The sequence below is a fragment of the Arachis hypogaea genome, chromosome 20, assembly GCF_003086295.3.
Source record: "Arachis hypogaea cultivar Tifrunner chromosome 20, arahy.Tifrunner.gnm2.J5K5, whole genome shotgun sequence".
NCBI classification, from domain to species: Eukaryota; Viridiplantae; Streptophyta; class Magnoliopsida; order Fabales; family Fabaceae; genus Arachis; species Arachis hypogaea.
Genome location: NC_092055.1, coordinates 18,120,050 through 18,131,036, shown reverse-complemented (window position 1 = coordinate 18,131,036; position 10,987 = coordinate 18,120,050). Strand labels below are relative to the sequence as shown.

General features: G+C 35.7%; 1 protein-coding gene across 1 annotated transcript; it reads right to left on the bottom strand.

Annotated features, from left to right (window-relative positions):
- Positions 1–6,065: 6,065 nt before the first annotated feature.
- Positions 6,066–10,384, bottom strand: LOC112784403 (agmatine deiminase). Its single transcript, XM_029296522.2, is given in 10 exon segments — positions 6,066–6,443; positions 6,788–6,946; positions 7,548–7,780; positions 8,397–8,531; positions 8,934–9,012; positions 9,109–9,164; positions 9,312–9,390; positions 9,511–9,600; positions 9,711–9,824; positions 10,203–10,384. Coding segments are annotated over 10 exon segments (1,116 nt in total). The 5' UTR covers positions 10,290–10,384; the 3' UTR covers positions 6,066–6,359.
- Positions 10,385–10,987: the final 603 nt, after the last annotated feature.

The window sequence follows — 10,987 nt, the reverse complement described above, 5'->3', positions numbered from 1 at the left end:
AAACTCAACAAGAACAAGAACATAAAACTCAAACAAAGTACAAAGAAACAAAGAAAAGAAAAATATTTTTTTGAAAAAGGTTTTCGATTTTTTTGAAAATAAGAAGAAAATAAAATAAAATAAAAGACTCTAAAATTAAAAATAATACCTGATCTAGGGAACAAGATAATCCGTCAGTTGTCCAAACTCGAATAATCCCCGGCAATGGCGCAAAAAACTTGGTGCACGAATCTCCACACTCCGTACAGCTGTATCAGCAAGTGCACTGGGTCGTCCAAGTAATACCTGAGCGAGTCAGGGTCGATCTCACGAAGATTGTGGTTTGAAGCAAGCTATGGTTATCTTGCAGGTCTTAGTCAGGCAAAACCAAGCGGTTATTGGTTTGAATGTTTGATAGAGTGAAAAAGGTCTAATATAAAAAGGGTGTGAAATACTCTGGGAATTGGAATGTGAACAGTAACAAGAACATGGTTAAGGATTGGAATTGCTTTGTCTTTCTGAATTAACTCTGGTATTACTTGTCTTCTTTGGTTGTGAATGATTTCTTCTATTACAGGCTGTATGTGATCAACGCCGTACGGCTGCATTCGCCAATCTCTTCTAGATCTGAACACCAGGGTTAGTGCGCATCCAGTCTGATTGAGGGTGAAGCTGTTATAGTCCATTCTCCTTAATGATCCTACTCAAAACGCCACAGACAAGGTCGGATCTTTCGGATCAGAGAATACTGCATCTTTGGGTTCTAGCCTCTACCACAGAGACCCTAATCTCCCCAAAAATTGGCTGAACTGGTGTCTCGAGAAGTCCCCAACGAAGTCGTGGATTAGCTGTCTGAGAGATGTATAATCAAGCTGGCGGTTCGATACTTTTCTGGCTCGTATTCACACGAACCCAAGTAGACACGGGTGGTTGTCAGGCACGCGGTCTTAGTATGATGAACAGAGCTAATTGTCATGGATCATCCTATTCACCATGTTGAAGAACGAGTATACATTTTAGAATTAAATCAAACATGGATTGAAGAGAAACAGTAATACTTTTATTAATTCATAGGACTCAGCAGGGCTCCTCCCCTCAACCTAGGAGGTTTAGAAACTCGTACCGAAAGGAAAATACAATGTAAAACTCAAAATATGGTGTAAATTATGCGTCTCCCCACTTCTGGAGAATTGTAAAATAAGTCTTAAATACTAAACAGATGACTAGTAAGGGTAAAACAGTCTAGTTAGTGCTAAAATCCACTTATGGGGCCCATTTGGTAAGTGTTTCGACTGAGATTTGATGAGATCCATGTGCTATGAGGCCTCTAGGGCGTTGAACACTGGCTAAGGGGTTCTCTCTGGGCGTTTGGACGCTGGTCTCTGCTCTTTGGGCGTTGGACGCCTGGAAGGGGGCAAGAGGCTGGCATTGGATGCCAGTTTTGGGCCTTCTAATCTGAAGTAAAGTATGAACTATTAGACATTGCTGGAAAGCTCTGGAAGTCAGCTTTCCATAGTCATTGAGAACGCTCTATTTGGACTTCTGTAACTCCAAAAAAGCTCTTTTGAGTGCAACGAGGTCAGATCCAGACAACATCTGCAGTGCTTTCTCTGTCTCTGAATCAAACTTTTGCTCCAACTCCTCAATTTCAATAAAAAAATACTTGAAATTGCACAAAAATATAAAAACTCGAAGTAAAATCTAAAAATATGAATTTAACACTAAAACCTATAAAAACTCAATAAAAACTAAACAAAACATACTAAAAACTATATGAAAATGATGCCAAAAAGCGTATAAAATATCCGCTCATCCATTATCATCAATATCCATCATCAAACAATAACATTCAACATCACGATTCATCAATTTCATTACAATCACCAATAATCATTATACATTATTAATAATCCAAACCTAACATATGGTCCACTAGCCTAAGGTTCACGAAACATTACATATTACATAGAGAAAACCGAGACCATACCTTGGTCGATTCCCAATATGCACAAAATCACCAAAATTTGATCTCAAACAAGCCTCAAGTTATCAACAATCCACCAACTCAACTCTACTTGCTCCCAATATCACAATTATCAAGCTATACGCAATCAATTCATAAAAATCAATACCTAGAATTCCTAAATACACAATTTTACAAGGGATAAGAACAAGCTTACCTTACCCACAGTTGATTAGGACAAAAATCCAATAGAAACTAAGTGCTAGAGTGTACCTAAATACCTAAAATTATAAAAATTCACTCAAACCAAAATCCAAAATTTCAAAATTTATAGAGCTGTAGAATGGGGAAGGAGTTTCGAAACCTTACCAACAAAAGTTGAATAGAACTGACGACTCAGCAAGAGTTTCGCGTGGCCAAAAACGACATGCGAATTGGAGCCTTGTAGCTCGAGTTATGATCAATTGAACGTGGTTGTGAATAGTAACTTCCCCTTTCTTCTCTCAACTCACCTTAGCCACTCTAACCCTTATGTGTGTGTTTGTGGCTAAAAGGGTTCATTAATGAACTTATATATGTTGGGCTTGGGTCCAACTTGGGTCCGGTCCAATCCATTAGCGTTTTTGGCTTGTTTGGCCTAATTTTGGGCCGAACCTTTAGAATTAGCGTCCGGTTTTCAACTTTAATTATTTTCCTAAGTTTTTCTACAGTTTTTACTGTTCTCACGCAGTATCGGACAGATTTCAGCCGGTATTGTTGGCTAATTTATCGGTATGCATTTTTACGCAATTTTCCGTAGAAAATTACATTTTTCAATGACAGAGGATAAATGTCGGTAAGGAATTTCTCAAAATAACTTCGTTGCAAGTATAGTTCTAAACCGACAAGTAATCCTCGGTCAACGTTTAAATTGTTTGTCATAAGTACAAACCCAATAAAATAACCGAAGTGTTCAAATCTCGGGTGATCTCTCAAGGAATTACAGGGAAATGTGTTTATTATTGGTTTTGAAAAAGTATTTTTGGGGTTTTGAATTGTTGAACAAGAAAGTAAATAGCAATAAAGTAAACTAACGACTAAGAAAAGTCCTAGCCTGGGTTGAGAGTTGGAAAAGTCAAGTGCAGTGAAGTGTGATCAACTTAAGTTAACCTCTAGCAATTGAAAAAAAGTCAAGTGAGAAAGATAAACTTAAGTTCATATGTCCTAATCAAAGACTAGATTTAATGAAGCTCAAGCCAACTAGCAACTTTCAACCACCAATCAACAAGAGATTTTGACAATTCAAGAGTCTCCAAATCACCAACCCAAGCCAAGAACACACAAATTTATTCTAAAATCCAACCAAGCATTTTATCAAACACTTGGAAGACACAAAATAAAAGCATAGAAAATTAATAAGAGATATTAAAATCTAAGACTAACAACGCAAGGAATCAATAACCAACAATTAAAGAAAGAAGTCATAAACATGAAATACTTCAAATTGTATTAAAAGGGAATTAAATCTAACAAGGAGAGTTCATAAACTAAATTGGAAAAATAAAAAAATCAACAAGAGAAGATAAACTAAGATGCTAGAATAATAAAAGGTAGAAGAGAAACTAAATTAAATAAAGATGAAAATATGAGTTTGAGAAGAAATAAAACTAAAAGAAACCCTAAATCCTAGAGAGAGGAGAGAGCCTCTCTCTCTAGAACTCTACATCTAAAACCTAAGTGTGTGAATGAATGATGAATCCCCCGTCCAGCTCCACTACCCAGCCTCTTGTCTTCATTTTTGGGCCTGAAACTGGGTCAAAAGCAGCCCAGAAATTGCCCCCAGCGTTTTCTCTTCACTGAGGCATGTGGCGCTCGTCACGCGTACTCGTCAGCCACGCGTGCGCGTCATTTGGATTCTACACTGGCCATGCGTGCACGTCGGTACCAGCTTATCAAAACTCCAATTTCTTGTGTTTCTTCCACTTTTGCACGCTTTCTTTTCATCCTCTAAGCCATTCCAGCCCTATAACCCTGAAAATACTTAACAAACATATCACGGTATCGAAGGGTAATAAGAGAAGATTAAAAATTAGCAATTTTAAGGTCAAAGAAGCATATTTTCAATCATAGCACAAAATTAAGAAGGAAACTTAAAAACATGTAATCTACATGAATAAGTGTGAGAATAATTGACAAAATCCACTCAATTCAATCCAAAATATACCATAAAAATGTGATTTATCATCCAACTCAGAAAATTGGAGAGGAACAGGTGTTGACTACTGCTGTAACTGTTAACTGTGCATGAGTAAATCGAATCAAAAGAAATAATTATCCAATTAAAAATAATAAACATAATCATCTGCATACCTGTTGAATTGAACATCAGACATATCCATTGTTCACATTGTTTAATATTCTCATTGTCTACCTATATTTTTTTCTTAATTGAAACCTTACCAAAAGTTTGAAACTTAGCCAGACCAAGCCAAAGTTTTCAAAAGAATTAATTATCTTACTTTTTATATACTATGAATAATTGAACCAAAAAAATAAATATCATTGTATGAATAAAGTACTTTATGAAAAGAAAATTGATTTCTCCAATTAGTAATTCCATTTTGTATTTTAGGAGTTAAACTAACATAATGCAATAGACGGTTAGAAGTTAGAACACAATTCCATTTTTATTATACACGATAATCAATCCAAACCCATATAGCAATTTTTCTTCTATATCTATTGTAAACGTAAGACTTCCTTCACAGTAAATTTATAAGCTAATTTAGCTAAGATGTCTCTGTGCCTAAATAGAACTACCTTAAACTACATTAAAGATTAAGAGATTTAAGAAGAGTAAACTATCATTTCTATCGACGAAAGTTGACCATGCTGACATATCTATCTATAGAAAAAGAAATTTACCATTTGTATCCATGAAATATGGGTTCTGTACAACAAAATTATCCAAACACTAAAAAATTATTTAAAATATCTAAATTACCCTTATCTTCACCATTTTTCTAATTTTAAATCCCACCACCACCTCCTTCACCCAACCACCCTAAATAGAAGAGTTTCTAACCTTAACCCTTTTCACCCAGCCACCACCCCCTTTCCCTCCAAACCACCACCGTAAACCCTAACAACCACCATCACTCAAGTACAAATACAGGATAAGTACAAACTTCAACCATGTCTTGTTGAAATTCCATTGAAGGGGGTAGCAGATGTGACGGTCATAGGATACAGGTCCCAATCCGTTTTCACATTTGGGAACAAACTCAATAACTTCGAATAAGCATCACACTTCTCCGCCACTCCAACCAACCAAACCTTCGCTCGGCAGTGACAGCGACGGACTCCTGCTCTCCTTTCTCGTCATGGTTCTTCCTCCCTCACTGCACAGCGTCGACGACGATGGTGGCAATAACACCCACCGGCACCGTCGCCCTCTCCTCCTTCTTCGATCTCTTGCGCGCTCTCTTCCTTCCAGACTAGTGACAACGACAGTGACAGACTCAATCAATGACGGCGACAGACGCGACGGAGCTGGCAGGCGGTAGCAGCAAGGCGTGACAGTGGCGACAACTCCTCCTTCCTTGGTTCTGGCTCGCATCTCCTCGGGCTCCCTCAACAACGGCGACGATTATGCGATAGCGGCGGCGAGTCCCCACGTTGCCAGTGCGGTCTCCCTCCCCCTCCTCTTCTCTTCTTCCTCGGGTGGGGGTGTGTGTGTAATGTCTCTATGTGTGAGTTTTGCAGGAAAAGGGGATGGTGGCTAGGTGAAGAGGGTTAGGGTTAGAAACTCTTCTATTTAGGGTGGCTTAGTGAAAGATGTGGTAGTGGGATTTGAGATTAGAAAAGTAGTGGTGAAGATAAGGGTAATTTAGAGATTTTAAGTAATTTTTTAGTGTTTGGATAATTTTGTTGTGCAAGACCCATATTTTATGGGTACTAATTTTCTTTTTCTATGGATAGATATGTCTGTTCAACTTTCGTTGGTAGAAATGATAGTTTACTCTAAGAAATTTGATTCTACTTTAAGGATCATATTGTATAATCCTTTAAAGATTTTGCTTCAACAAAACATACCAAACTTACATGAAATTCAATTATAACAACACCTGAGGGAAGACTTGACTTGAAAAATGAAGAAAAATTTCATAGATACATTGGTAGATCATAGTTGGAAGCATTCAAGTACCTTTACAAAGTAAAAACTAGAAATCTCTAATTTATTCATTCATTTAGATTTTCCAACTTGAAAAATGCCAGTTTACATTTTGTTTCAATGCACTTAAACACACTTTTGAGCCTCTGTGGATCAATCATTTGAAGATTAATGGAATGAACCAAACAGTTTAATCAATGATCCAGAGACTACAAATTTCAATGCAAATACAACACTCGTGAACAAATGTTGACAGTACTTTGCTCAAAAGGCTGGTTGTTGCTGAGTAATGCAGTGTATATTTCCACCAGCTAAAACAATCTCCCTTGAACCTTCGATTCCAACAACCTAGATATTAGCCACAATTAAGAATGTCAGTAACCAAAAAAATACATCAAGAACCCCAAAGAGAGAGAGAGAGAGAGAGAACAAAACACAAATTTTGTTCTTTCTTGTACTGTATTCATTTTTTATTCCAAAATAATTTTGAAAACCAAAAACATTGAAAATAAATACATAAACCAAATAGACTCTTGGGTATTCAAATTTGGTATTCTTCCAGATGTTTAGGATAACGCCTTGATTCGCGAAAGCTGAAGTAATTATTGCAAATAATACTTCACTCTGAAAGGTTACCATTTGGTGAAACATTCTTCAACAAAAATAGCATTTTAACAAGCAGTTTTACTTACTCTGTGATCTGGGAAGGCCTTTGATAGGACTCGAACAGCTTCATCGTCCCACTTCTTATCTCCGAATTGTGGTACAATGATACCTCCATTTGCAATGTAAAAGTTCACATAGGAAGCAGCAAGCCTAGTACCTGGAAGTCTTGCCTTACCATCATCACCCTGAAAAATATAGTTATATTAGTTCAGAAAAGGCATGGAGTGAACTGATTCAACGGCAGTTGCATGAATATTGAATAATTTCAGTCAGAAGTGTGTAAATTAAATTCATCACTTCAGTCATCAACATTTCTCTAAGCTTGGTAGACAAGTTTTTTGGTATAATCAGTTAGCAAAGTCATCAAAAGAAACAGGATATCTCAATTTAAACTGTACACCTGATCACAAACCACCACATTCTAACAAAACAGAACTGGTTCATATCTCTGAATTTGTATAAACAGAGAGAAATTCCATCAAAGAAACATCACACATAATACTTAGTAGATACTATCCAACATTAGAACTTAGTATTAACCAAAATAGAGGGATATGACTTGATATATGCCCAATCAATTTCCCATTAAGAAACAGAATGGCCTCAAACATTACATCAAGATTTGATATAGATGGTGAGAAACTTTGAATTAAATCTTACAAAATATTAGCATAAGTCTTCAAATGAAATGAAATAATAAGATGATACCTTTCTTTTATAACATCCAACTTTGAAGAAATTATATTTTTTATTGACAAGACAAGAAATATGAACTTGGATGCTTACTTGAACTACTCCAGCTGCCTCTTTCTCTGTCATATATAGTGGTCCAGGAACATGGAGTTTAATGATTTCAAATTTTCTACCATTGGCATCAGTTTCATTAGAAAGCAGAGAATATGCTTACATAGATCTTTCATATTGAGGATCACTTTCATCATCAGTCCAAGACAGCAAAACCACACCAGGCCTAGTGAAACAGCACATGTTATCAATATGGCCATTAGTATCATCATCTCCTGTACAAAAGCAGCATACTTCTCAATCAGATTTTAGGGAGTGAATAACATCTAAGTATCACTTTGAACCTAAAACTTGTATCACAATATTTTTCACATCATCTCTACATAAGAGCATAAGATTCCTAGCGCAGAAATTGCTTTAATCAGTATAAATGTAATAATAACATTACATTGCAGAAAAAAAAATGTAGTAATGTGTAGACGATAATAGTGAAGCTCTAGAGTCTTTAATTTACCGGCAAAAGCATATTCAAAATAACAAGATACTAATTTCCAGACAGAATGTGCATTAGAAAACACACACATTCAGATTTGAACTTATTAAACCAGAGTGGTATCATTAAATGGGTGTACAACTTGTTCTTAAGCTATATTGCATACTAAGCTGCATATTAGATTGGCCCATTTTTTTATGACAAATGAAACGAGGCTTTTATTCATAAATGGAGTTATTCTTATCCAAACACCAATCCATATCAGAACATATACTGCACCTCATGATAAATGGTCTTTACAAAAATCTTTGACTACACCAAATTCAAAATTCTGATCATTATAATATCAATTCATAGGAAAATTCTTAGTCTAAAAGATCAGCATCAAGTTTATATACCATACAATCCACGGGGCAACCATATAATCTTGCTGACTCCAAGATATGTCTTAAGTTGATCCTCTATTTGGTTCTTACTCATATGAGGATTTCTGTTCTTGTTCAAGAGACACTCTTCAGTGGTAAGGCAAGTACCTGAAGCAAGAAAAGGTTGCTCAAGTTAAAAGAAGAACTTATAAATTTTGTAAGCTATATAGCTACAGAGCATTATATTCAAGCACAGTTCATTTGATCTCAGAACATATAGAAACAAAAGAATAAACTTAAACCACAAGTTCATGAACATAATTACATATAAACAATCATCCTGCCTAGTTAGCACTTAATTTATGAAAGGATTAGCACTATAAAACTACATCTTAGAGAAGTTTAAGAGCAACCTAATAGCATTTAATAAGCAGACTCATTGTCTACTTTATATCAATTATCAAAAGTGTATATTTCTTCATAATATGGGGGAATTTATATTAAACAACAAGAAAACCAGGAATTTATATTTTTTTTTTTAAAAAAATTCAGCAAGCCAACAACTCTTACCTTCTCCATCAACATGTATGCTTCCACCTTCAAGTATCATTGAATGTGAAAATCTATGAACCCTCTCAATTGCCAAAATCTAGCAAACATATGACGATAGCGAAGTCATGTAGGCATTTTGCAATAGAGTAAAAGATGACAAAAATAAAAATGTTAAATATTTAACTACACACACCTTCCTAGCAACAAGGATATCCAAACTCCAATCAGTATAACATCCATCTTCTAACCCTGGAAAAGATTTATAAACTCCATTAGCTGAACTAACAATAATGAAGACATAACATCAACTAATCATATGTACTTCATTCATTCCACAAAAGAAACAGTCCTTGTTTGGAAATAGAACGTCCAATATCAAAGGTCTTAAGTGCTTACCTCCCCAGCTATTAAAATTCCAGTCAATTCCTGCAATAGTTTGCTCTGCCTCACCAGACTTTGATCTTTTCACAACAAACTATTGAACAAAACAGAGAAAATTTTTGTCAACAATGAAAATTCTGCATGTGTAGAAATCCAAACATCTAGTATCTAACTTGATCAGAAAACTCATCCATGTATAAGGAGAAAAACTCACAGTTGGTCCGGTGTCACGAAACCAAGAATCATTCATGCTGATCTCAAGGACCCTGATATGTTCAGGTAGCATTCTCCTGGCATTCTCCCACTAAAATGGCAAAGAAATTTCAAGCATCAAAAGCCCCATATCATCAGAAACAACTGAATCCACTCCTCAAGATACTAGCCAAATAATGAAAATGTCAAACTTCAACCAACCTGGCCAGAACTAGCACAAACAGTTACATCCTCAAATCTTGAGATTGCAGATGCTACCTTGGCAAACACATCTTGAGCAGGAACAGCATTCTCTCTCCAGTTATCTGGGCGTTCCTGTCAAATAACACCAACCTAGTACTCATACCAATCACCAAAAGACCCCAAAAGTCCACCACCAAACACTGTTTCACTAGTTTTTCAAGGCTGCCTTGGGCGGCTAAAACACGACACAAATACAAAGAGACAGGTACACAAAATTGAGAGTCTCAAGACACTAGTTTCATATATTTTCTATAGTGGACACAAATTTACAATCTCTATGTTCCTATATTTCTGTCACGTCTCAATAACAACCATCTGTGATGAGAGATGTGTGAAACCATGTATAAAGCTATGACCATGAATTGAACCTTGTGATTACTTTTGGTGCTGTGAAGTGTCTATTTGCTTTAAGAAAAATAAGAATAAAAGAGGGTGAATTATGTAACTCACAGGCCAACCTATCCAACATTGAGTGTGAGGTTCCCACTCCGCAGGCATGCGGAATCCATGACTCGCAGGCAAGCCTTGTAGATCCATCACAACAATCTGCCTTCACACTATCCTCTTGTGATTTTTTCCTGTGTCAAAGACTGAGACAACAATGAGAATCTACAGTTCTACACCTATATATGAGTAAAAAAAAATCTTATTAAAAAAAGTGAGTAGATCTACCCTAAAACTGCATGCATGACCTTTGCAAAAGTAATGGTCCCTAGCAAGGTTCTGAGAACCGGACCGGTCAACAAACTGCTCGAGTTACTGGTTTACTGGTCCAACCGGTCTAACCGTAGTTCAACCAGAAAAATCGTTTTAGAATAAAATAATAAATAAATTATAAATAAACATCCTAAAATATAATTATAGTCTAATATAAATATTAAAATATCTTTAAATTTAAAACATTACATGAAATGTCATCAACCAAATCTATATGATATTATCAAAATACAAACTAAAAAATTAAATAGTAAAAAGAAATATCTAAATATTAAATGGTTGTAGACAAAATAAACATTGATATTGTGGTTTTCCATTCACTACTTCCAGAGCAACATATTTCCAAGCTATAAATTAGAACCTTGTGACGGAGTATCGATAGAACTAGGAGGATTAGGATTAGCAGCATCATTTGCTTATTACCAGCAAATTGCTTATTGATTAATACTATCATCTATAACTGAAATCAATAAGTCATTCACAACATTAAAAACAGAAGCAACACAGCCAGAAATCAA